This window comes from Crotalus tigris, unplaced genomic scaffold, assembly GCF_016545835.1.
Source record: "Crotalus tigris isolate CLP2741 ecotype Arizona unplaced genomic scaffold, ASM1654583v1 scf7180000024363.772921, whole genome shotgun sequence".
Lineage (NCBI taxonomy): Eukaryota > Metazoa > Chordata > Lepidosauria > Squamata > Viperidae > Crotalus > Crotalus tigris.
The window spans coordinates 27,894-54,863 of record NW_024100531.1 but is presented as its reverse complement, the minus strand read 5'-3'; the positions used below and the strand labels follow the sequence as shown (position 1 = coordinate 54,863).

The 26,970-nt window shown below is 44.2% G+C and overlaps 1 protein-coding gene across 10 annotated transcripts in view; it reads left to right on the top strand.

Moving 5' to 3' along the window:
- Nucleotides 1–26,970, top strand: part of LOC120301006 (teneurin-4-like) — a 612,847-nt gene that overhangs the window by 561,056 nt on the left and 24,821 nt on the right. For 6 of the 10 annotated variants that reach the window (XM_039327645.1, XM_039327646.1, XM_039327643.1 and 3 more), the window contains 3 exons: nucleotides 4,460–4,486; nucleotides 12,617–12,763; nucleotides 16,329–16,545. In XM_039327645.1, the coding sequence (XP_039183579.1) occupies nucleotides 4,460–4,486; nucleotides 12,617–12,763; nucleotides 16,329–16,545 (391 nt within the window). The remainder of the gene's footprint in view (nucleotides 1–4,459; nucleotides 4,487–12,616; nucleotides 12,764–16,328; nucleotides 16,546–26,970) is intronic. The other 4 variants (XM_039327639.1, XM_039327638.1, XM_039327640.1 and 1 more) reach the window with 1 other exon arrangement.

The window sequence follows — 26,970 nt, the reverse complement described above, 5'->3', positions numbered from 1 at the left end:
CAAAGACGCAAGAGAGACAGAGACACACACAGAGAGAAAGAGTCAGACAGACATACAGAGAGAAAGAGAGAGACACAGAGAAAGAGACAAAGAGAAAGAGACACAGAGACAGAGACACACAGAGAGAGAAAGAGACAGACAGACACACACAAAGAAAGACACAGACACAAAAGGGACAGAGACACACAGAGAGAGACAGACACAAGAGAGACACACAGAAAGAGAGATAAAAGACAGACACAGAGAGAAAGAGATACAGACACACATAGAGAAAGAAAGAAAGAAGGAAAGAAAGAAAGAAGAAAGAAAGAAAGAAAAAAGAAAGAAAGAAAGAAAGTGACAGACACACACAGAGAGAGAAAGAAATTGAAAGGAATCCTCTATCTGACCACAAAAAGCACATCCAACTTTAACGAGTATAAAACGAGCGTCACTGCAATTGAAAACCGACCAATCTGAACGAGAATGGGGTAAGATTCCCCAAATCCCACAGGAACTCATTGATCAAATAGGAAAGTCTATAAATCTCTTTTAATGATCATGAGATTCCTACCGAAGAAAGGAGAAGAACGAAGTGTGGAGTTGAAGGGCCAGGAACGCAACCTGGAAAGGGGGATTCTGGAGGGATGGAACGATGGGCAGGTCTGCTTCTACGAATCTAAAGACGGAAACGAGATTGCTGCAGAAAGATGGAGAGATGCCAGGCAAGTTGTGACCGGAAGGCATTACAAGTAGTCCTCGAATTACGACCACAACTGAGCCCAAAATTTCTGTCGTCAAGCGCGACGTTTGTTAAGGTGAGCTTTGCCCCCATTTTACGACCTGTCTTGTCACAGTCGTTAAAGTGAATCACCGCAGTTATTAAGTTAGTAACACGGTTGTTAAGTGAATCTGGCTTCCCCATTGGCGTTGCTTATCAGAAGGTTGCAAAAGGGGATCACGTGACCCTCAGGGACACTGCAACCGTCATAAATACGAGTCAGTTGCCAAGCCTCTGAATTTTGATCACGTGACTCTGGGGGTGCTGCAACGGATGTAAGTGTGAAAAACGATCATACGTCCCTTTATTCAGTGCTATTGTAACTTATAACGGTTATTAAATGAAGTGATGGAAGATGAGGACCACCTTTATTATTAATATTATGCCTGGTCACCTAGTCATCCAGATGTTCAGACTGGATTTGACCTTTTTGTCTGCCTACCGAGTCCTTCCCAAGGACCTGGGATAGGCAGATGTTGTCGTTTGATGGTGTTAAAGGTGTCCTTGCAGAATGTCAGCTGTTCCAAGAACAACGGTTCGTTTAGTGACCATTGAAAGTTACAATGGCACTGAAAAAAAAATGACTTACGACCGTTTTTCACACTCGTGACCGTTGCAGCATCCCCGTGGCCACGTGATGGAAATTCAGACGCTGGGCAACTGCTTCGTATTTATGACGGCTGCCATGTCCTGGCATCATAGGATCTGCCTTTGTGACCTTCTGACGAGCAAAACCATTGAGGAAGAAGCCAGATTCACTTAACAACCATGTTACTAACTTAATTGCGGAGATTCGCTTAACGACGGTGGCAAGGAAAGTGGTAAAACGAGGCAAAACTCACTTAACTCACATCTGTTGGTCTCGCACACCAATAGAGTTGTTGGGCTCAATTGTGGTCGTAAGTCAAGGACTACATGTGAAGCTGCCTTTGGTAATGGGCTGATGGTGATTTTGTCCATACCGATGGTGCTGAATCGGTTCTCTGTTATTGTGTGCCAATTGTTTGAACTGGTCTCTCGCTCAAATAGCCAGTGAAGATCTCTGCAATGTAACCAAGCATGGAAATAGCGTGGAAGGCCCAGAAAAGCATTTATTAATTCATTTATGGGTTTGGTTTTAGAAAATGTGTCCAGATAGTCCTCAACTTGCATCCATTTGTGTAGTGACAATTCGAAGTTACCGCAGCACTGAAAAAACGTGCAACTTGTTTTCACACTTGCAGCCCCCCTGTGGGTCACATGATCAAAATTCAGAGGCTTGGCAACCGGCTCGTACTTATGACAGTTGCCTGTCCCGGGGGGGGGGCACGTGATTCCCTTTTGCGACTGTCCGACAAGCAGGAAGCCAGATTCACTTAACGACTGCAATGATTCATTTAACAGGGGATCCTGGGATCACGTGATCCCCTTTTGCGACCTGAGCAGCGAAGTCAATGGGGAAGCCAGATTCACATAACAACCATGTTAACTGACTGAACAGCTGCGGTAATTCACTTAACCACTGTGGCAAGAAAGGTTGTAAAATGGAGCAAAACTCACTTAACAACTGTCTCGCTTAGCAACAGAAAGTTTGGACTCAGCTGTGCTCTTAAATCAAGGATGACCTGTATTGCCTCCCATCTTAAATACATAACTCCAGGCAGTGAAGAGTACACACTAAAACAATATAAAACCCCCACAACTGATTAAAATAATACCATACAAAAAAAGAAGAAAATAACCAAGGAACCGCAGGAAGTCTTTGACTTATAACCATAATTAAGCCTGGATTTACAATCATAATTCATGCTGGTCCTTATTGAGTCATCATGTGCCCTGAGAGTATCTTGGTGACGTTTTATCGAGGTCCCATTCGTCATCTTTGGTCACCACAATGTAAAAAAGATGTTGAGACTCTAGAAAGAGTACAGAGAAGAGCAACAAAGATGATTAGGGGACTGGGGGCTAAAACATATAAGGAACGGTTGCTAGAATTGGGTATGTCTAGTTTAACGAAGAGAAGGATAAGGGGGGACATGATAGCAGTATTCCAATATCTCAGGGGCTGCCATAAAGAAGAGGGAATCAAGCTATTTTCCAAAGCACCTGAAGGCAGGACAAGAAGCAACGGGTGGAAACTCATCAAGGAGAGAAGCAACCTAGAACTAAGGAAAAACTTCCTGACAGTGAGAACAATTAATCAGTGGAACAGCCTACCTCCAAAAGCAGTAAATTGCTCCAACACTGGAAGTTTTTAAGAAGAGACTGGACAGCCGTTTGTCTGAAATGGTGTAGGGTTTCCTGCCTGAGCAGGGGGTTGGACTAGATGACCTCCAAGGTCCCATCCAACTTTACTACTATTATTATTATCTTCAGGCTGGGGTCTTCGGCTTCGTGTTTGTGCGAGCAAAGTGTGATCGGCTTCGTGCTTGTGCTTGCTCGCACAAGCACGAAGCCGAAGACCCCAGCCTGAAGATGACGAATGGGACCTCATCGAAACATCGCCAAGATACTCTCAATCTTACATGGGAAAAGACCCGAATACACCAAGACCTGCATACATGTACCTGTGAAAATCTACGAAAACATTCCCATGGCTGTTAAGTGTCTCACCATGGGTCATTAAACAGATTGTCTGCAATGGGCACCTTTTTACAGAAACTGGAAGTAAACCCCAATTTCTGCCCCCCCAAATGTCACAAATTATAGTCATGTGAGCGTGGGATGCTGCAAACAGTCACGAATGCAGCCTGCTGTTGAGCTCCCTAAAGTGCTGTCAACGGAGAGTGGCGACCGTCAGAACTTTGAGTCTGTTTCATAAGTACTCTCCAGGTAGCTCCATTGCAACTTCGAACGATTGCTATGCGGCCGGTCTTAAGTCAAGAACTACCTATAACAGTGGTGGCGAACCTTTTAGAGACCGAGTGTCCAAAAACTGTCCCCCCCCACCCCTGTCCTCGCTCCGCCCTGCCCTCCACCCATCACCTCCACAGCCCGCCACAGATCACTCAGGCAGCCCAGCAGCACTATGGTAGCCATGCCCTCCGCCCGTGGCCCGCAGCACCATCTGCGTGCAATGGGGTGCAAGGGCGGAGTCTTGTCCCCACTGCCCAGCTAACATGTCCTTGGCTGTGCTGTTTTGCGTGGTCCATGCCTGGGGGGTGACTCTCCTCCGAGGGGGCTGCTGGTGAGGAGGGGGCCATGGGAGGAGACGGGGCTGGGACGACAGTGCGTGTGCCCACAGAGAGGGCTCCGAGTGCCACCTCTGGCACGCGTGCCATAGGTTCGCCACCACTGACCTATAAGCATCCTGTTGGGTTTCTACCAGCGATAGATGGCTGGGAGGAAAAGATAAACGCAGGGAAAAGATTGACTGCCGCTCCAGTGTGAGGTTGCTACCTCATCCGTGCAAATGACCTGCTTTTGAGGGCATCCTGATTTTCCCCACGGCATCAATAAAAAAAATCCTCTTCTCCTCCTTTGGAACGGATGCTGCTTTTTCCTTTGATCCTGCCTCCCTAACAATATCCGCTTGGCTTCCTCTCGTTGTTGTGTTGGTGCTGCTGCCTGCAGCTGTTGTTATTTTGTCCTTCCTCCCACCCTGCTGCTCTCCCAGCCGCCCCCCCCCCGGCCGTCGCCTTTGCGTCACTGTCTCGTACTGAACTGTACTGCACTTTATCCAATCCTCACTTTACATGTTCTGTCTTTTATTTTTCCAAGCTCACTATCTGGATAAGGTAGTGAAAGGTATGGTGATCTCTCTTCTTCTCCTGTCTTTGTGTGTTTCGATCCAGCCTCCCCGCTCCCCGCCCTGCACAAATCTCAGCTTAGGTGCCCCCCCCATCTCCATGACCTCACCATTGTCACCTAAAGCCTAGCATGACTTGATTTCCCCCCCCCCCAGAGAATTAACCCCAGGAAAACCTATTTCAGCTCCATCCTTCTGTAAGTGCAGCTGTCTTTCACTGATGTCCTATCTGTGTTGCTTCTGTCTTTCTCCATCCTTCACTCATTCCAACTTAGACAGGTGATGTGGGTTGGGGGGGGGGTTCCGACAAGGATACTTTAATTCTTTTTCATGGTAGAACTCAAGGGAAGACAAGGTGAGTGGGATGATATGAAGTCCCCTTGTTTCCAAAATCCAGCGAATAATCTTAAACACGGCCTCTACTTTTTCAGGTTGGAAGTATTTCAGGTTGAAACTCTAGAGTACCCGGCTAGTAAATCTTGAAGATGCTTACTGTGCGTCAGCCCTTTCCCAGTTTATAATTCCAAACAAAACTTGACGGATGACCCCGCTCGCTTAGCAGCTATTCCAGCTAAAATGCCTTTCTGTATCTAACAAAGAGCACCAACGATGGTTAGGGGATTGGGGGCTAAAATATACGAAGGACGGTTGCAGGAATTGGGGATGTCTAGTTTAATGAAAAGGACGACTAAGGGTGACATGATAGCAGTGTCTCAATATCTAAAGGGCTGTCACAGAGAAGGGAGAGGTCCATTTTTTTCTCCAAAACACCTGATGGCAGGAGAAGACGCAGTGGATCAAGACTAATCGAGGAGAGAACCAATCTAGAACTAAGGAGAAATTTCCTGACAGTGAGAACAATTAAACAGTGGAACAGCTTGCCTTCAGAAGTTGTGGGTGCTCCCAACATTGGCGGTTTTCAAGAAGAGACTGGACAGCCATTTGCCTGAAATGGTATAGGGCAGTGATGGCGAACCTTTTAGAGACCGAGTGCCCAAACTGCAACCCCAAAACCCACTTATGCATCGTCGAGTGCCGGGTGGGCGTGGCCCATTGGTTGGCTGTAGCCCATTGGGTGGGCATGGCTGCGGTGGTAACAGCAGACAGGTGGGACTAAAAAGTTCAATCAATCAATTCCAATTTTTCAAGATCTTTTTTTTCCCTGCGAGAAGTTGAAATTGGCTGATTGATTGAACCTTTTTTTTTGCACACGGCGGCAGAAACCTAAAGCAAAAAGGTTTTATAAAACCCAGCTGAAGGCCTAGGACTGGGGCAACGGCACGCGTGCCCACAGAGAGGGCTCTGAGTGCCGCCTCTGGCACCCGTGCCATAGGTTCGCTACCACTGGTATAGGGTCTCCTGCTTGAGCAGGGAGTTGGACTAGAAGACCTCCAAGGTCCCTTCCAACTCTATTATTCTGAAATATCCAAAATTCTTCACCTAGCAGGCCCGTTTGTTGAACATGCTGGGAATGGAGTCCACTCCATTGGGAGATACTAGAGGGTGCAAGGCTCTTGATAGCTCAAGACACCTGTTTCTCCTCAGTGGGTTTTCCATTCTCCAAGATCGATTTGAATGAAAATGTGTAGAATATTTTGGGCTCCAGCACCACCAGCACGTTTTCGTAGAATCATGGATGGGGACATCTGAGGTCCTTGTTCAAGGTAGGAATCCATATTAAAGCATTCCAGCGATGCTGGCTGCGGAATTCTGGGAACTGAAGTGCACAGGTCTTAAAGTTGCCAAGGATGGACATCCGTGTAGAGCAAGAAGGATGCTGTGGTTGTGACTGGCTGGGGAATTCTGGGAATTGACGTCCACAGGTCTTAAAGTTACCAAGGTTGGACAATCCCCGGTCTACAGACTTAAAATACTTGGATCTCGGTTTTCCACCCAAGCAGAGAATTTGAGTGGACGAGGTCTCTGAATTCTCTCAAAGAAGGAAAAATACGTGGATATTCTCCAAGGGCAGGTCTTGCCCTTAGTTGTGCCGATAATGAGAAGAAAAACAGAGAATGGGCTCCTTCATCTGGTTCTTCCGTGTAAAGTCTTCCCTTGAGATCCAATCAACGCCAGAGAATGTGCAGACCATCGGACGCCAGACGGGAGGAACCTTCTGCAAACTCCGTGCCCATCTGCGATAAACATATTCCTCCTTTAAGCATTTATCTTCTGCCAAATACTAATTCTCACGCCCCGTTCAGGAAGAAAAGAAAGGAGAAGAATGCACCAACTTTCTCATTTGTTTCAGAAATACAGGCAGTCCCTCACTTGCGACAATTTAATGACCGTTTGATATTACAACGGTACTGAAAAAAGTGACTTGTGATCATTTTTTTTGCACCTAATGTCCATTGGTCACGTGATCAAAATCAGCCGTTTAGAAACTGACTCCTATTTATGACGATTGCAGTGCCCCGGGAGGGTGTGTGTGTGTGTGTGTGTGTGTGTGATGTGGTCCGCTTTTGCGACCTGACGAGCGAAGTCAGTGGGGAAGCCAGATTCACTTAACAACCATGTGACTGAATGAACCATTGCAGTGATTCACTTAATGACGGAGGCAAGAAAGGTCGCAAAACAGGGCAAAATTCACTTAACAACTGCCTCGCTTAGCAATGGAAAGGTTGGGCTCTGTGGTGGTCGTGCGTTGAGGACTGCCTGTACAGGACCAAGTTTGGCCTTTTCCCCTGACATCAGTTTAAGAAGAGAACTGCAATATTAGATCAACATCTTTTCCCCGGATGTTTCTTGAAAGCCCACAAGGGGAGCTTAAGTCTGATGGAGCTGCTGGTTGCTCTTCTCCTTTCACAACTCTACACATTTACAATGGGTGTAAAAGCAGTAAACTTTCATTAGGAGAGGAATTTGGTGATTAAAGACCTTGCTGTCTGCGTATTTATAGCAGGAATTTATAGCAGGAAATCCCTCAATCAGTGGAACAACCCACCTTCAGAAGCTGTGAAAGCTCCAACACTGGAAGTTTTAAAGAGGAGATTGGACAGCCATTTGTCTGAAATGGTATAGGGTTTCCTGCCTGGGCAAGGGGTTGGACTAGATGACCTCCAAGGTCTCTTCCGTTATTCTGTTAAGTTAGGCCAGTGCTGTGTGAAGATACATACTCATCCAGCTATTTCTGCTGCTAAAGTTACTTGTAGGAAATGATTTTGACATACACAATATGTGGAAACAGCACTGGATAGCTGTGGGACTTTCAACCAATCACCAGAAGACTCTGAGTTCTATTCCCACCTTAGGAATGAAAGCCAGCTGGGGGACTTTCGGCCAATCACCAGGAGACTCTGAGTTCTATTCCCACCTTAGGAATGAAAGCCAGCTGGGGGACTTTCGGCCAATCACCAGGAGACTGTGAGTTCTAGTCCCGCCTTAGGAATGAAAGCCGGCTGGGGGACTTTCGGCCAATCACCAGGAGACTGTGAGTTCTAGTCCCGCCTTAGGAATGAAAGCCGGCTGGGGGACTTTCGGCCAATCACCAGGAGACTGTGAGTTCTAGTCCCGCCTTAGGAATGAAAGCCGGCTGGGGGACTTTCGGCCAATCACCAGGAGACTGTGAGTTCTAGTCCCGCCTTAGGAATGAAAGCCGGCTAGGGGACTTTCGGCCAATCACCAGGAGACTGTGAGTTCTAGTCCCGCCTTAGGAATGAAAGCCGGCTGGGGGACTTTTGGCCAATCACCAGGAGATTGTGAGTTCTAGTCCCGCCTTAGAATGAAAGCCAGCTGGGGGACTTTGGCCCAATCTGATGAGCAGAGTCAATGGGGAAACTGGATTCACTTTACAACCGTGTTACTAATTTAACAAACTGCAGTGCTTCCCTTAACAAACGTGGGCAAGAGAAGTCGTAAAACGGGGCAAAACATAAATTTTGGGCTGCATCGTGGTCGTAAGTTGAGGACGCCCTGTAATTTGTATCATCTCTCCTGGTCTGTTTCTTTGGGGGGGGGGGTTTCAAAGAAATTGAACCTAGCCTCTCCTTTCCCAGCCTATCCTCACATTATTATCATCATCGCAAAACCACTGCTGCTCCTGATTTCTCTAAAACAAACAAAGCGTTGACAAAAACCTTTTTTTTTTGTTGTTTAAATTTGGCAGGATCACCAGGAGCGGGGGGGGGGGGAGTAGTCTGTAAACTTTGGATCCGATTCGCCCCGAATGTACTGTCAGCCAACATTTTCATTCACCCTAAGCTATGGGAAAAATCGGCACTTAGGTGCAACTTCCAACTTGCATAAATCTCCTTTTGAGTTTCATGTCGACAGGATTCCTGTTGGAAGCGGCTGACAGCTCGTGTTGTTTAGACTGTCTTAATTATGAACATATTTGCTGAAATCCCCAAATCAGCTCTTCTGATCTGAGTCAGAGTAATTGGTTGCACTCCGCTTTAATCCAAAACAGCCCAAGAGTCAGACTATTTTTTTTTCATTTTAATTTCTTATTTCCATTTTTCTTTGAGGACCCAGATTGTTGGGGGCAATGTGCTGACTCTGTAACCCGCTTAGAGAGGATTGTAAGGCACTGTGAAGTGGTATACAAGTCTAAATGCTGTTGCTGTTTTATATATTAAATAAATGTACAAATCTTCGTCGGAGACTTGAAGGAGTTTAAGAGGCATTCTGATTTTCGTGAGAAGCGTGGGAACTGGAGCCGGTTGAAATGATCCGTTGAAGCCCAAATCCAGACTTTTGGCACCCTCACCAAACTACAATACAGATAGTCCTCAACTTATACCAGTTCATTTAGTGACCGTCCAAAATTACAACGGAACTGAAAAACATGACTTAACGACCAATTTTTACACTTGCAGCATCCCTGTGATCACGTGATCAACATTCAGACACTTGGCAACTGACTCTCAGTTATGATGGATGCAGTCTCCCGGAATCCTGTGATCCCTTTTTACGACCTGACCACCAAAGCCAGATTCACTTAACAACCGTGTTACTAACTTAACAATCTCAGTGGTTCACTTAACAAGCTGCGGCAAGAAAGATTACATTAAATGGGGCAAAACTCACTTAACAACTGTTAAATGTTGGGCTCAGTTCTGGTTGTAAGTCGAGGGCTACCTGTAGTCATTTGACAATCTGAATAAATAGCCTTGACTTGCTAAGGGGAGAAGGCCACTGTACATGCGCAATAATGGAATGGTTCTGCTTATGTCACCCATCTGTCCCTGAACTGTAATTTCGTTCATTTGTCTTTCCTAAATGTCAACTGGGTTTAAAAAAAAAAAAGCAATAACAACGTCGGCATTTCTTACATCTTGTCCGACACGCAGCCATGTGAATAAGTCTGCTCAAGACACAAACTCACACAGAATCAATCTTTTTTTGCTATATTATTGCTAAAGGAGATGCCAGAGGAAGGGTATCAGCACTCTTGGATTTAAACCAATTTTTGCTTTGGTGGTGGTGCTGATGGTGTCCTTTTTTATATCCAAGCAATGTCTGGTTGGGGTTGATTAAAATTAACAGCTAGTCCTCGACTTACAGCCAGAATTACTTACTTACTGTTTTATTTTATGTTATGTTATTTTATTTTAATAATAATAACAACAACAACAACAACCAAAACAACTGGAGCACCACTTGAACACTATTGGCATTGACAAATTCGCCATTAGTCAATTGCAAAAGGTGGCCTTACTAGGAACTGCTTCCATCCTGCGACGATATCTGTAATACCATCAAACCTCCACATCTGCCTATCCCAGGTCCGTGGTAAGGACTCGATAGGTAGACGAAAATGCTAAATCCAGTCTGAACATCTGGCTGACTATGCGATGATTAATAATAATAATGATGATGATGATGATGATTATGGAAGAGATCTTGAAGGTCATCTAGTCCAACCCCCTGCTCAGGCAGGAAACCATTACCACTTCAGACAAATTTTATTTTATTTTGCTTTGTTATTTTATTTTATTTGTTAAATTTACTTGCCAGCCATCTCAGCGTAGGGACTAATCTGGGCGGCTTACCACAGTAAAACGGAAAAAAAAGGAATAAAAAATGTAAACCTAACAATAGCCAAAGCAATGAAACAATAAAAAATCAACAAAGGAAGTACAATAATACAAATTAAAAGATGGGCAGAGGGAGGGAGGGAGCAGAAAGCTCTGGGGGGGGGAGAGACAAAATTTGAGGCTAAATTTATCTTTGTTCAGCAAGGCGGTTGTTAAATGAGTCACAACCAATTTTTGCAGTGATTATTAAGTGAATTGCTGCACTTGAGGTCCATTCCAAGAATGGAAGTCGGAGCTGAAGGAGCTTCTTGAGAAGCGAAACTTCTTCAGGGAAAAATCAAGAAAGTCCAGTTGCCTCCTAAAAAAAACATCTTTGGGATAACGATGACCTGGATCTATGGAGAATCTCCATAGATACTAAGTCACATAAAAACAGAAGGATGCAGTTGTTGGCTTTGTCAGATGTGAGAGGTGATCAGAGGTGAAAAGTTTGACCCCTGAAAATCGAGTTTATTCCAGAAGAACATGCTAGTTGAATTTTGTTCCCATTTGTCAAGGAAGAGTGAGAAATTAACGTGTGGCCCAAATGGGGCGGCCATTTTGCCATCATCCTTTCTATCTCTGCACACCAGTGCAATAACTTTGCACTCCTGTCCTGCATCTTTACTTTATTTTATTTTTTTTCACATGAACTAGTAACCCTTCGACCAATACTTCTTGTTTGTCGGCCGCCTTCCGTTATTATCAGTGGAAATGAAAATAATAAATAGGAGAATGTTATGATTTCCATTGTTGGTTAGTTTAATGTTAGCTGTAGCTATAGTTTACCTTAAGAACCTATCATAATGTCGCGAAGTTTATAGGTTGTCTCCCACGTATGACCACAATATAGTTCAAAATTTCTACTGCAAAGCAAGACAGTTGTTGAGTGAGTTTTGTCCCACTTTACAACCTTGCTTGCCATCGTTGCTAAGTGAATCCCTGCCGTTGTTAAGTTAGTAAGACCATTGTTAAGTGAATTTGCCATAGCAGTGTTCCATATTTGAGAGGCTGACATAAAGAGGAGGGGATCAATTTATTTTCCAAAGCACCTGAAGGCAGGACAAGAAACAACGGATGGAAACTAATCAAGGAGAGAAGCAACCTGGAATTAAGGAGAAACTTCCTGACAGTGAGGACAATTAACCAGTGGAACAGCTTGCCACCAGAAGTTGTGGGTGCTCCATCACTTGAGATTTTTAAGAAGAGACTGGACAGCCACTTGTCTGGAATGGTATAGGGCAGGGGTAGGCAACCTTGGCTCTTTTGTGACTTGCGGACTTCAACTCCCAGAATTCCTGAGCCAGCATGGGGGAACTATGGCCCCTTCGTGACTTGTGGACTTCAACTCCCAGAATTCCTGAGGCAGCATAGGGGAACTATGGCCCCTTCATGACTTGTGGACTTCAACTCCCAGAATTCCTGAGCCAGCATGGGGGAACTATGGCCCCTTCATGACTTGTGGACTTCAACTCCCAGAATTCCTGAGGCAGCATAGGGGAACTATGGCCCCTTCATGACTTGTGGACTTCAACTCCCAGAATTCCTGAGCCAGCATGGGGGAACTATGGCCCCTTCATGACTTGTAGACCAACTCCCAGAATTCCTCAGCCAGCATGGGGGAACTATGGCCCCTTCATGACTCGTGGACTTCAATTCCCAGAATTCCTGAGTCAGTGTAGCTGGCTCAGGAATTCTGGGAGTTGAAGTCCACAAGTCATAAAAAAGCCAAGGTTGCCTACCCCTGGTATAGGGTTTCCTGATTGAGTAGGGTTAGTGTTAGAAGACTAGAAGACCTCCAAGGTCCCTTCCAGCTCTATTCTGGTTCTGAATTCTGACTTTGCTTTTCAGAAGGTCACAAAAGGGGATCACGGCAAACTTGTGATTCGTAAGTCAAGGACTCCCTGAATTACTGCATACCAAGCCCTTCGGTTTCATATCCATGGGGAAAATATTGTTCTGATGTAGGAGCAAAAATGGCCCCAAGCAGCAAATCATCACTCAATCTTTGTTTGCCCATAACCTGTGAATGGCCTGTCTCGCTCCCAAATGTTAAATGATCCAAATTCTCTTCCCCAACTAAACTTTCCTTTCCTTTCCCCCTTCCAGAGGGATGCCCCGGTTTGTGCAACGGCAACGGTAGGTGCACGCTGGACATGAATGGGTGGCACTGTGTCTGTCAGCTGGGCTGGAGAGGGATAGGCTGCGACACGTCCATGGAGACCGCGTGTGGAGACGCGAAAGACAACGATGGAGGTAAGACTCCTGCCAGCAGGGTTTTTCCGACCGCGAACCTTCACTTTGCATGGATAGAAATGGGAACGAGAAACAAACCGAATTCCAGGTTTGAAACAAAACAGCCCCGTTTGGGACATCCTATCCTCCACATTTCAAAGTTGGGGTTGGAACAATTCCAAGTTGGCTTTTTTTGCAATTGAAAATACTATGGATTTGTCTCCTAATGGTAAGATTCCTGCCGGCTGCCGTGAAACTTGATACAGTTTTCTCTCTGGGTAAAATCTCCTGTTCCAATGAAAGAGAATATTTGTAGCTCAGGGTTGAACTGTGGGGTCCTTGGTGCTCTCTGAGCTTGGCGGTTTTCTTGGAGACGTTTCATGACCCAGCTAGGTAACCTCATCAGCGGTAGAAGGGAATGGAGTAAGAGGAGGAGGATTGTGGGGTCCTTAGTGCTCCCTGAGCTGGGTTGTTTTCTTGTAGACGTTTCATGACCCAACTAAGTAACATCATCAATGCTAGAAGGGATTGGGTTGTGGGAGGGCTGTGGGGTCCTTGGTGCTCTCTGAGCTTGGTTGTTGTCTTGCAGATGTTTCATTACCCAACTAGGTAACATCATCAGTGCTAGAAAGGGAATGAGATTGGAGGAGGAAGAGGAGGAGGACTCTAGGGTCCTTGGTGCTCACTGAGCTTGGCTGTTTTCTTGTAGACATCTCATGATCCAACTAGGTAACTTAATCAGTGTTAGAAGGGAGTGGAGTAAGAGGAGGAGAACTGTGGGGTCCTTGGTGCTCTCTGAGCTTGGCTGTTTCCTTGTAGACCTTCCATGACCCAACTTCTTGTTGTTAGTTGTGAAGTCGTGTCCAACCCATCGCGACCCCATGGACAACGTTCCTCTAGGTCAAGGGTAGGCGACCTTGGCTCTTTTATGACTCATGGACTTCAACTCCCAGAATTTCTGAGCCAGCATGGCTCAGCTTGGAAACCTCTCCCTTTCCCCTCAGCATGGCTGGCTCGGGAATTCTGGGAGTTGAAGTCCACGAGTCATAAAAGAGCCAAGGTTGCCTACCCCTGCTCTACGCCTTCCTGTCCTCTACCATCTTCTGGAGCCCATTTAAGCTCCAGAGGTGCTGGATGGAGTCACTGACCGAACGAATGAATGAATGCATCTATTAAACTTTGTATATCCTGATTCCGGTTGTCTCTCAGTCATGTTTCATTAACATATATATAATCCAAAATAGGACCTCGTATAATAATAATAATAATAATAATAATAATAATAATAATAATAATAATAATAATAATAATAATAATAATAATAATAATAATAGTAATGGTGCATTGGAAGATCTGCAAAAAATATCATTTGCCTGTAAGCAAAAACTGGTGGGATCATAAAATAGAGAAAGTCATAGAAAATGATAAAATTAAACTGCTCTGGGACTTCAGAATTCAAACAGACAAGCACCTGCAACATAACACCCCAGACTTAACAATTGTCGATAAGAAAGACAAAAAAGTCTGGATAGTGGACGTGGCAGTGCCTGGAGATAGCAGAATAGAAGAGAAAGAACTGGAGAAGATAACAAAATACAAAGACCTACAAATAGAAATAGAAAGACTGTGGCAAAAGCAAGCAAGGGTAGTACCAATAGTCATAGGCTCCTTGGGTGCAATCCCAAAACAACTGGAGCACCACTTGAACACCATTGGCATTGACAAATTCGCTATTAGTCAATTGCAAAAGGCGGCCTTACTAGGAACTGCTTCCATCCTGCGACGATACCTGTAATACTATCAAACATCCACATCTGCCTATCCCAGGTCCTGGGTAAGGACTCGATAGGTAGACAAAATGCCAAATCCAGTCTGAACATCTGGCTGACTGTGCGATGATCCATAATAACAACAATTAAATCTGACTATTAAAAACTGTTCAAAATAAAACTATCTATAGTTTTCTAGTTAAATCTACACCAGTGATGGCGAACCTTTTAGAGACCGAGTGCCCAAACTCCAACCCAAAACCCATTTATGCATCATCGGGTGCCGGGTGGGTGTGGCCCATTGGCTGGGTGTGGCCCATTGGGTGGGCGTGGCTGCGGTGGTAACGGCAGACTGGGTGGGACTAGAAAGTTCAATCAATCAATTCCAACTTTGCAAGATCTTTTTTTTTTTACGCGAGAAGTTGAAATTGACTGATTGAACCTTTTTTTTTTTTTTTTTTTTTGCACACAGTGGCGGAGGCCTAAAGCGAAAAGGTTTTATAAAACCCAGCTGAAGGCCTAGGACTGGGACGATGGCACGCGTGCCCACAGAGAGGGCTCTGAGTGCCGCCTCTGACACCCGTGCCATAGGTTCGCCACCACTGATCTATAGGCTTGTGCCTATGTTGAGGGTGGGAGAGGGGGTTTTAGATCAAAAGAAAATCAGGACGGTGGCCTGACTGAAGTCCCAATTTTTTTAAAGTGTGTTATTGTGCCATCTTGACTACACCCATGCCATCCAAATGGGCGGGTTTTTGATTGAGCCATTGCAGCTGCCCCCTTGACTTTTTTTTAATACCCCTCTCATTGAGATTTCATTAAACATAAATCCCGCTAATGCAAGGGCTTCTTCCTATGCTGGGTTTTAATTTTTCCTTCTTCTCCAATTAGAAATGACAGTTAAGGCCTATCATATTGGAAATTCAGATTTGGTATCTCTGAGTCAAGAGACACTGTGGTCTAGTGGTTAAAGCAACAGGCTAGAAACCAGGAGACTGTGTGTTTTATTCCCACCTTAGGCAAGAAAGCTGGTTGGGTGACTTTGGTCCAATCACGAGGAGACTGAGAGTTCTAGTCCCGTCTTAGGCATGAAAGCCAGCTGGGTGACTTTGGTCCAATCACCAGGAGACAATAAGTTCTAGTCCCGCCTTAGGCAAGAAAGCTGGTTGGGTGACTTTGGTCCAATCACGAGGAGACTGAGAGTTCTAGTCCCGTCTTAGGCATGAAAGCTGGTTGGGTGACTTTGATCCAATCATGAGGAGACTGAGAGTTCTAGTCCCACCTTAGGCGTGAAATCTGGCTGGGCGGCTTTGATCCAATCACCAGGAGACAATAGGTTCTAGTCCCGCCTTAGGCATGAAAGCCAGCTGGGTGACTTTGGTCCAATCACGAGGAGAGTGAGAGTTCTAGTCCTGCCTTAGGCATGAAAGCCAGCTGGGTGGCTTTGGACCAATCACCAGGAGATGTGAGTTGTAGCCCTGCTTGAGGCATGAAAATTGGCTGGGTGACTTTGGGCCAATCACCAGGAGACGGTGAGTTCTAGTTCTGCCTTAGACACAAAGCCAGCCGGGTGACCTTGGGCCAGTCTCTCTCTCTCAGCCCTAGGAAGGAGACAATGACTAATCACTTCTGAAAACCTTGCCAAGAAAGGTGCAGGAACTAATCCAGGCAATCTTCAGAAGTAAACGGTGATTCAAAGGCACTAAATCAGTCTGTACCAGGTGATATTCCCAGGTTACAATACTAAGTGTTCCAGATGCCAGATCCTTTGCCCCACCGAGGCTCTTCTAACCAGTCTTTGTGTCTTTGGTCCACAGATGGGTTAGTGGACTGCATGGACCCCGACTGCTGTTTTCAGTCTTTGTGCCGGACCAACACGCTCTGCTTGGGCTCTCCAGATCCGCTCGACATCATACAGGAGACTCAGGCCCCCGTGTCCCAGCAGAAGCTCTCCTCTTTCTATGATCGGGTCAGGTTTCTAGTTGGCAAGGACAGCACACATGTCATTCCTGGAGAGAATCCATTCAGCGGAGGGTAAGTTTCCTTCCTTCCTTCCTTCCTTCCTTCCTTCCTTCCTTCCTTCCTTCCTTCCTTCCTTCCTTCCTTCCTTTCTTCCCTCCCTGCCTCCCTTCCTTCCTTCTCTCTCTCCTTCTTTCTTTCCTGTCATCTTCCTTCCTTCCTTTTCTTCCTTCCTTCTCTCTCTCCTTCCTTCCTTCCTTCTTTCCTGTCATCTTCCTTCTTTTCCTTCCTCGTCTCTTCCTTCCTTCTCTCTCTCCTTCCTTCCTCCTTTCCTGACATCTTCCTTCCTTCCTTTCCTTCCTTCCTTCTCTCTCTCCTTCCTTCCTTCTTTCTCTCCTTCTTTCCTGTCAACTCCTTTCCTTTCTCCTTCCTTTCTTCTTTCCTGTCATCTCCTTTCCTTTCCTTTCTTCTCTCTCTCTCTCTCCTTCCTTCCTTCTTTCCTGTCATCTCCCTTCCTTTCCTTCCTTCTCTCCTTCCTCGTCTATACCTTCCTTCCTTCTCTCTCTCCTTCCTTCCTTTTTTCCTGACATCTTCCTTCCTTCCTTTCCTTCCTTCTCTCTCTCTCCTTCCTTCCTTCTCTCCCTCCTTCTCTCTCTCCTTCCTTCCTTCCTTCTTCCCTCCCTCCTTTCCTTACTTCCTTCTCTCTCTCTCCTTCCTTCTTTCCTGTGATCTTTCTTCCTTCCCTTCCTTCCTTCTCTCTCTCCTTCCTTCTTTCCTGTCATCTTCCTTCCTTTCCTTCCTTCTTTCTCTCTCCATTCTTCCTTTCCTTCCTTCCTTCTTTCCTGTCAACTGCTTTCCTTTCCCTCCTTCTCTCTCTCTCTCCTTCCTTCCTTCTTTCCTGTCATCTCCCTTCCTTTCTTTCCTTCTCTCCTTCCTTGTCTACTACCTTCCTTCCTTCTCTCCCTTCCTTCTTTCCCGACATTTTCCTTCCTTTCCTTCCTTCTCTCTCTCTTCTTTTTTCCTTCCTTCCTTCCTTCCTTCCTTCCTTCCTTCCTTCCTTCCTTCCTTCCTTCCTTCCGTATGGCTTTTGAGCAGTCTTCCAGCACAACCCCACATAGCGTACATTGCAAACTCAAGAACGCCCCGTTCAACCACAAGCGATGCTCTGAGCTTCTTCCCCCAGAATTAAAACAGAAATCAATTTCTGTCTTACCCAGGAAAGAAATCTCAGAAGATCTGGGGAAAGACATTACTCCCCTGTGGTATTTCTGTCCGCAATGTTTGGGATCGTAGGTACATGAATTTGCAAATGTGCGGCACACAGCGTGTGTTGTGGTACACCAGTTACACTTCAGGTTCAGCTTTAATAAGCTTTTTTTTTCCTCCCTTGAAAACCAAAGGTTCATAAGGAGTCTGCAGCCTGCATGTTATGATTTTATTAATGATTTATCTCCGTGAAGAGGTTGTTCTAAACTCTGTAGCTACGAGACCTTCTGTCCCTTAGGCTCAGCACAATTTAATATTATTATCCCTAATACTGATTGAGTTCTCTGAGAGGAGCCGAAATGGCGAAAGCCACTCATGAGAGAAAGAAAGAAAAAGAGAGCAATCAGTACACTCAGAGTAACCATGGACTTTTGCAAAAAAAGTGTGAGAGCCAAAACAAAAAAAAACCAGCAGGGTAGGAATGAATTAATTAAGCAAGGACAATGAAGGCAAATGCACAAAGGCACTGATTGGTTCCTACTCTCCTAAGAGCCCAAAATTCTGGGCCCAGTGCTCTTCAACATCTTCATCAACGATTTGGACGAAGGGATAGATGGGGAACTCATCAAATTTGCAGACAACACCAAGCTGGCAGGAATAGCCAACACTCCAGAAGACAGGCTTAAGATACAGAAGGATCTGGACAGACTTGAACACTGGGCATTAATTAACAAAATGAAATTCAATGGTGAAAAAAGCAAGGTTCTACATTTAGGCAAGAAAAACCAAATGCACAAGTACAGCATAGGTGGCACCATGCTCAATAGCAGTAACTGTGAGAGGGACCTCGGAGTCCTAGTAGATAATCACCTAAATATGAGCCAGCAGTGTGCTGCAGCTGCCAAAAAGGCCAAGACAGTGCTAGGCTGCATTAACAGAGGGATAGAATCAAGATCACATGAAGTATTAATACCACTCTACAATGCCTTGGTAAGGCCACACTTGGAATAGTGCATCCAGTTTTGGACACCATGATGTAAAAAGATGTTGAGACTCTAAAAGAGTACAGAGAAGAGCAACAAAGATGATTAGGGGATTGGAGGCTAAAACATATAAGGAACGGTTGCTAGAATTGGGTATGTCTAGTTTAACGAAGAGAAGGACCCGGGGGGGACATGATAGCAGTATTCCAATATCTCAGGGGCTGCCACAAAGAAGAGGGAATCAGCTATTCTCCAAAGCACCTGAAGGCAGGACAAGAAGCAACGGGTGGAAACTAATCAAGGAGAGAAGCAACCTAGAACTAAGGAGAAACTTCCTGACAGTGAGAACAATTAACCAGTGGAACAGCCTGCCTCCAGAAACAGTAAATGCTCCAACACTGGAAGTTTTTAAGAAGAGACTGGACAGCCATTTGTCCGAAATGGTGTAGGGTTTCCTGCCTGAGCAGGGGGTTGGTCTAGATGACCTCCAAGGTCCCTTCCAACTTTACTACTATTATTATTATTAAAATAACAGAAAAGGAGATTGTACAGGATGGGTAGGAAATTCTGGGAGTTGAAGTCCACCCATCTTAAGGTTGCAGAGCTCAAGAAATACCACCCTAAAGAATTAACCTGGACAGTCTAAAGCAGGGGTCTTCAAACCTGGCCCTGTTTATGACTTATGGACTTCAACTCCCAGAATTCTTCAGCCAGCGTGCCTGGCTGAGGAATTCTGGGAGTTGAAGTCCACAAGACATAAAAGGGCCAAGTTTGAAGACCCCTGGTCTAAAGAAAGCTGGAATGATTTGACCAGCCAACTTTCCAGAAGAAAAGATCATTCAGTGTGGTGTCCTTGGTGCTCTCTGAGCTTGCTTGCTTCCTTGTAGACATTTTATTACCCTACTACAGGGGTAGGCAACCCAAAACACTCAAAGAGCCACTTAGACCCGTTTCCCACCAAAAACAAAACACCGGGAGCCACAAAACCCTTTTGATATCTAAAATGAAGCTAACACTGCATATAGCCTTTTTAACCGTGTGTGTGTGTGTGTGTGTGTGTGTGTGTGTGTGTGTGTGTGTGTGTATTAAAGGTAAAAGAGGATATAAAAAGAGCCAAGGTGGTGCAGCAGTTAGAGTGCAGTGCTGCAGGCCACTTTAGCTGACTGTGTTCAGCAGGTCAGGGGTTCAAATCTCACCGGCTCAAGGTTGACTCAGCCTTCCATCCTTCCGGGGTAGGTAAAATGAGGACCCAGATTGTTGGGGGCAATGTAAATATATATATACATTGCTTACTGATGTACACCGCTTAGAGAGTGCTTGCACTTAAAGTGGTATATAAGTCATATATATATATATATATATATATATATATATATATATATATATATATATATATGTAGGTGGTTGTTCGGGTTTTCTCCCGCGTAAAATTGGAAGTGTCTTGGCGACGTTTCGACTAAGTCCCATTCGTCATCTTCAGGCTGGTGTTTTCAGCTTCGTGCTTCGAGCAGCACGAAGCACGAAGCTGAAAACACCAGCCTGAAGATATACGTTACTAAAAGCTGCCAAACTTTCGTTTGGAAACTCCAAACATCATCAGGGCTGAGGAGCCAGTAAACAATGATGACTTAAATGGGTTTGGCTGACATTTGCACCCGGCTCATGGACCGTGTCACCGGTCCCGGCCGGTTAATTAGTGTTCCAGATGTTTCTTTATTACTCTCCTTGCGCTTCCTTCTATGGTTCTTCCGGATCATTCCTCCCACCATTCCATTACTAACATTCATCTCCTCCACCACCCCTTTATCCTTATTTCCTTCCATAGTACTGACCCTCATCTCCTTTTTGTTTTCATTTTCTACCCTGGGGGCATCCGTTTCTCCTCTATCAGTATTACAAGCCTCTCTGGGATCACAGACGCTCCCCCCATGCATGTATATATATATATATATATATATGCAGTGTTATCTTCATTTTAGATGTCAAAAGTCTCTCTCTGTCTCTCTCTCCTCTCTCTCTCTCTCTCTCTCTCTCTCTCTCCCCCCCCCTCTCTCTGAACTTCTGCTCATCTGGCAAGCTGGCTTCAAGCTACTTCTCCAACAAGCTCAGGGGTAGGCAACCTTGGCTCTTTTATGACTCATGGACTTCAACTCCCAGAATCCCTGAGTCAGCATAGCTGGGCTAGCTAGCTCTCTCCTGCCCTTCCTGCTTCCTGCAGAGACACAGCAAAGGGAGGAGTCCCGCCCAAAAATCTTTTCAGCTTGTTGGAAAACACTGTGACTCTACTCTCTTTTTTACACACAAACAGAAACACAAAGAGAGAGAGAGAGAGAGAAGGGAAGTGCAAGTGCCTCTCTCTGTCTCTGTCTTTCTCTGCAAATGGCAGAGGAGGCTGGGAGCCACAGGGGAAGGCTCAAAGAGCCACATGCGGCTCCGGAGCCACAGGTTGCCGACCTGTGCCCTACTAGGTAACATTATCAATGCGTGGTCCAAGGACTCCGCATTTCAACCCCATGCTACAAATATTGTCTTCTAATGAGATGTCTCGATGGCTCCTAGCATCTGGAGACAGCTGTTGAAGGCTTTTTTTCAACGGTGGGGATAAATGGGGCTGGTGGTTAAGAGCCCAAAATGTGATCACGTGACCACAGGGTGAGTTTGTGCAGCTGTTGGAAAGGCCTGACTGCAAAATGCAGGCCCAAATGCAGCTGCAGAACTTCGGCCCCAGAAGAAGTGGACCGGCTAAGGTGGGGCTATCGATGCCGGAAGTGAGGTAAGGCCTACACCGAAAATAAGACCTGGTTCTTCTTTTGGAGGCAAAAAAAAGAAAGAAAGACCAGATCTTATTTTTGGGGAAACACAGTAAGTCGAGAAAGACTGTAGTTGTCTCCATCCAGGCTCTTCCTTCAGTTCCTCAAAGTTATTCCTTCTGCCCTTTATGAATGTTGGGAAAGGTAGAACCGAAGAGACAAACAGGGTGAGCAGCGTCAAGATGGATAGGTTTCAAATTAGCAGTGAATGCTCTGCTGGAAGGGCGGAATGGCCAAGTTAGGGACATCATCATGAAGAGGATAGCTCTGTGTGGTTGCTAAGCGTCCACCACAATTTGATGGCATATAATCAATCAAGCCTTTTGACCTCCGTGACCCTTTCTTGCTCCAGAGGAGAAGAAAAGAGTTCTCCGGTATCATTTAGAGTCTTTAGAGTCATGCGGAGCTTCTGATGACAGACAGTTTAAAAATGCTTGGAAGGTAACAAAGCAAAGAAGAAGTAACTAGCCAGCAAATCAATCAAGGGATGGTCAAGTAGCCCAAGAGCTCTTGGTAGCAGCTCATCAAGAGGATGCAGGAAAAATATCCTTTGCGGGTGGACTCAACAGTTGTGTCAATATGGATGCTTATTTTAAGGTGGACCCTCCGTCTAACCCTACCCTATGACCATCATAAAAGTATTTAAATAATACCTGTTGTGAAGGCATTTTAATTAATTTAAATATTAAATTGCTGTTTTAGAAAAGATGAGGACTTTTTACTGGCCATAGAATTTATGGATGTCATTTTATTCTCTCTTTCTTTGTCCCTTTCTCGTTCTCCTTTTTCACTTTCTGTGTCTCTCTTTCTCTCTCGTCTCTCTTTCTTTGTCCCTTTCTCGTTCTCCTTTCTCCCTTTCTTTCTGTGTCTCTCTTTCTCTCTCGTCTCTCTTTCTTTCTCCCTCTGTGTGTGTGTGTTTCTCTGTTTCTCTCTCTGTATATTTTTTTCTGTGTTACTTTCCCTCTCCCTTTTCTCTCTCTCTTTCTCCTTTCTCTCTCTCTTTCTGTGTGTGTGTCTCTCTCTATGCATCTCTCTCTCTCTATTTTTCTCCCTGTCTCTCTGTTCCTTCCCCCCTCTGTCTTTTCTCTTTCTCTCTCTTTTTCTTTCTCCTTTCTCTTTCTATGTTTCTCTCTCTCTGTGTGCGTCTCTCTGTTTTCTCTCTCTTTTTTTTTTTCTCTGTTCCATTCTTTCTCCTTTCTGCCTCTGTCTCTCTCTCACTCTCCTATCATACATACACAACATTCAGGTGCCTTGTCAGCCCACTTGATCGCTTAGAAAGCCAAAGAATAATTCACTTAAGAATTTCACTTCCAAGGAGATAGTCACAGGTTGTTGGCTTACCTGAACTCCCATCAGAACATTGAAGGGCTTCAGCGCCCTTTCCAAAAGAGTTAATTTCTGGGCAAATAAAATAAATAAATTCAAATAAAATAGAAGTGCCATTTTTTTTCCAGCCCGCTGGATTGTTCTTGACCTCTTAATACAGATGGTCTACAGCAGGATTTGTATGCAAAGCAAAGCTGTTGGATCACTTAACTGTTTGGGCAGCTGCAACACACTGCTGGCTCATGCTTAAATAGTTGTCCGCTAGGATTCCAGGGTCCCTTTCCCCTCACATCTTTAAAAGTTGATGAGGACATTGTGGTTTTGAACAAGGAGACACCACAATGGGCCCAAACAGTTGCTGTGAAGTCCTTTTGGAGGTGATGAGAAAGTACGTTTGGTCTTTAGATTCCGTTTCACACATGGAAGTCATCAAACAGTTGGCTCTCCTTCTGGAATAGCTATAAAATGACTGTTAACATGTCAATTATTTTTATCAGTAAGATGAAGGGGGGGAACCACCCCACCCATATGAATTAATGTATTAAAATAAATATATGTAGGGGGGAAACCACCCCACCCATATGCATTAATGTATTAAAATAAAGATACGTAGGGGGAGAACCACCCTACCCGTATGCATTAATGTATTAAAATAAATATATGTAGGGGGGGAACACCCCACCCATATGCATTAATGTGTTAAAATAAATATATGAAGGGGGGGAAAAACCACCCCACCCATATGCATTAATGTGTTAAAATAAATATATGAAGGGGGAAAAAACCACCCCACCCATATGCATTAATTTATTAAAATAAATATATGAAGGGGAGAAAAACCATACCACCCATATGCATTAATTTATTAAAATAAATATATATAGGGGGGAACCACCTCACCCATATGCATTAATTTGTTAAAATAAATATATAAAGGGGAAAAAAACCACCCCACCCATATGCATTAATTTATTAAAATAAATATATGTAGAGGGGAAAAACCAGCCTACCCGTATGCATTAATTTATTAAAATAAATATATGTAAGGGGGGGAACCCATGCCACCCATGTGCATTAATTTATTAAAATAAACATGAAGGGAAAAAAACCATCCCGCGCATATGCATTAATTTATTAAAATAAATATATGAAGTCTTGAAGCAGATCCACAAGAGGACCAAGAGAGAGGCAGGGGAGACCCACTTGAGGTCTCCAGCTGCTAATTCCAGTGTATTTTAGAATGTGCAGGTAGTCCTCGTATTGTGTGACCACAATGGAGCCCAAAATTCCTGTTGCTAAGCGAGACAGTGGTTAAGTGGGTTTTGCCCCAGTTTACGACCCTTCTTGCCACCGTTGTTAAAGGATTCACTGCAATTGTTGAGGTTAGGAGAAAGTTGTTAAGTGAAACTGGCGTTCCCCATTGACTTTGCTTGTCAGAAGATCACAAAACGGGATCACGTGACCCCGGGACACTGTAACCGTCATAAATATGAGTCAGTTGCCAAGCGTCCGAATTTTGATCATGTGACCATGGGGATGCAATGGATGCAATGGTTGTAAATGTGAAAAATGGTTATATTTAATATTTATTTGCTACGTATATGTAGGGATGTGGGTCTATGCATATGTTGTTCATAGTATGTTTAGGTGTGCGTCATGTATGTGTTTCACTTTGAGAGCGGGCAACTAAATTTCATTTTTGATGTGTGCCATTGTGCCCACAGTATAAAAATGATAATAAAGGTTATCTTATCTTATCTTAAATCCCTTTTTTTCAGTGCTGTGGTAACTTTGAACAGTCACTAACCAGCTGTTGTAAGCTGAGGACTTAACCTGTATTGCAAAAACAATCATTTACTGAAGTCCCATCATTAATGGAGTGGTGCAAAAGCCGAGTGCTTAAAAACTTCACACGTTCCTTAGTGCTTTAAACAACATTTCAACATCTTTCTCCAGCTGCTACTTGGGGGAAGCTGGTCTTCTGTATGCTTTCTGCCAAAAAATGCAGCAAGCTTGCACTTCATCAGCTTTATGACTTCCTCAGGAATCTCTATTTTCCCCTGCAGTATTACTTTCTGCCTAATTGAATTCCGACACAACTGGAGATCACCTCTGGCTGGACAAGAGCCAGGACTGCTGGTTTTACTTAAAATGTCTTCACCCAAAAAGTTGAGTCCGCTGGCTTTGATCCTTTTTAACTCGAAGAAGCTTGGAGCAGGCCTTATCAAACCAATGTCCTTTGGAATAGAGAATGGAATAGAGAATGGAATAAGAATAGAATAGAATGGAATAAGAATAGAATAGAATAGAATAGAATAGAATAGAATAGAATAGAATAGAATAGAATAGAATAGAATAGAATAGAATAGAATAGAGAATGGAATGGAATGGAATGGAATGGAATAGAGCAGACATGTCAAACACAAGGCCCGGGGGCTGAATGCGGCCCCGCGAAGTGGTTTCATGTGACCTGCTTAATTAAGAATTAAAATTTAAGCAGTTGCTTCTCCAGAGCATCTGAGAGTGGGACGAGAAGCAAGGGATGGAAACTAACCAAGGAGAGAAGAAGCAACCTAGAAATAAGGAGAAATTTCCTGTCAGTGAAAACAATTAATCAGTAGAACAACCTGCCTCCAGAAGTGGTGAATGCTCCAACACTGGAAGTTTTTAAGAAGAGACTGGACAGTCATTTGTCTGAAATGGGATAGGGTTTCCTGCCTGAGGTGGGGGTTGGACTAGAAGACCTTCAAGGTCCCTTCTAACTTTGTTATTTTATTCTATTCTATTCTATTCCATTCTATTCTATTCTATTCTAATCTAATCTAATCTATTCTATTCCACTTTATAACAGAAAGAATTATGCACCAGCTATTCTTTTCTTTTTCAATTCCTAGCCTGAAAATTCATTTAAATTTTTCATTGATTCTGCAAAGCATATGGTAGAGCCTGGGACTTTTCATCTTCCATGATTGTGGCCGGTGAATTCAACGTGCTTTTTATGTGGCAGGGGACTTTCCATTTCACCCCAGGGAAAAGTAGTGGCATTAATTTAATCTCCTTGTGAATTATGCCTTGCTTGGTAATACAACAATTTAAAATTACTGTATAGCTAAATTATCTACATTTTTAAAAAAAAAAAGAATCAGTGAGCTATCAAATATTAAGAAATCCCCATAGGTATTTTATTTTAATTAAAAAAGATGTGAGAAAAAAGGGAGGCTCTGATTAAAAATGGGGAATATATATTTGCAGAGTGAGAACTGGGCAGTTTTGCATTGAAACTATTTCCAAAATAGCAGGAAAAGACAAGACAAATTCGTACGTCGTTCCTGAGTCAATGAACTGCTAACCTGTTTGTCCAAGAAGCTAAATCAGTGGATGTGCTAAATTGCCTGATCTTAAATGTCTTATTGGCAGGACTAGAAGGTTTCTATTAGCAGAAGAAATCCTTTTTAGTTTTAATATTTCATAGTCATATATTGAAATTATATTTCAAGAAAATGATCCTGGACAGACCTGAGGAAGGTTTTTTTTTTTTTTTTGCAGCACCGTTTAGCTTGTTTGAGGAACATAATTGCATTTAGACCAAGGTCTTATGAAGGAAACAGCTGACTAAATTAATATTAACCACGTTCCTGTGGGGCTCGCTGCATTGTGGGTAGACAATTTTGCCTCTGGAAAGGACAGGTTGACCTAAGAGGGACCATATGTTGAGAAGGCACAGCATTAATTGATTTTCCCAAAAGGGGTAAATGTAATCACTTGGGAGGAGAAATGAAAGACAAAGTAGAGCTTAATTGCTTCATAATTTTTCATCCTTCTTCACTCCCTTCAACCAAGTGCAGATAGCCCTGGGCTATCCCACGATTCTTTCAAACCCAAGTTTAGGTCGGGATGGGTCTACTCGGAGCTGAGAATAAGACGAAAAACTCAATTTACCCACTTTGAAATGTAGATAGCTTCCTGTTGGCATCTTTCCTGCATAGATCACCTGCTACAGGGATTCCTTGACTTAAGACCACAGCTGGGCCCAAAATTTCCGTTGCTAAGCAAGACAGTTGTTAAGTCCTTAAGAACTTAAGAGTCAGGCCACACTTGGAATACTTGCATCCAGTTTTGGTCACCACATTATAACAAAGATGGTGAGACTTTGTAAAAAAAAATTCAGAGAAGAG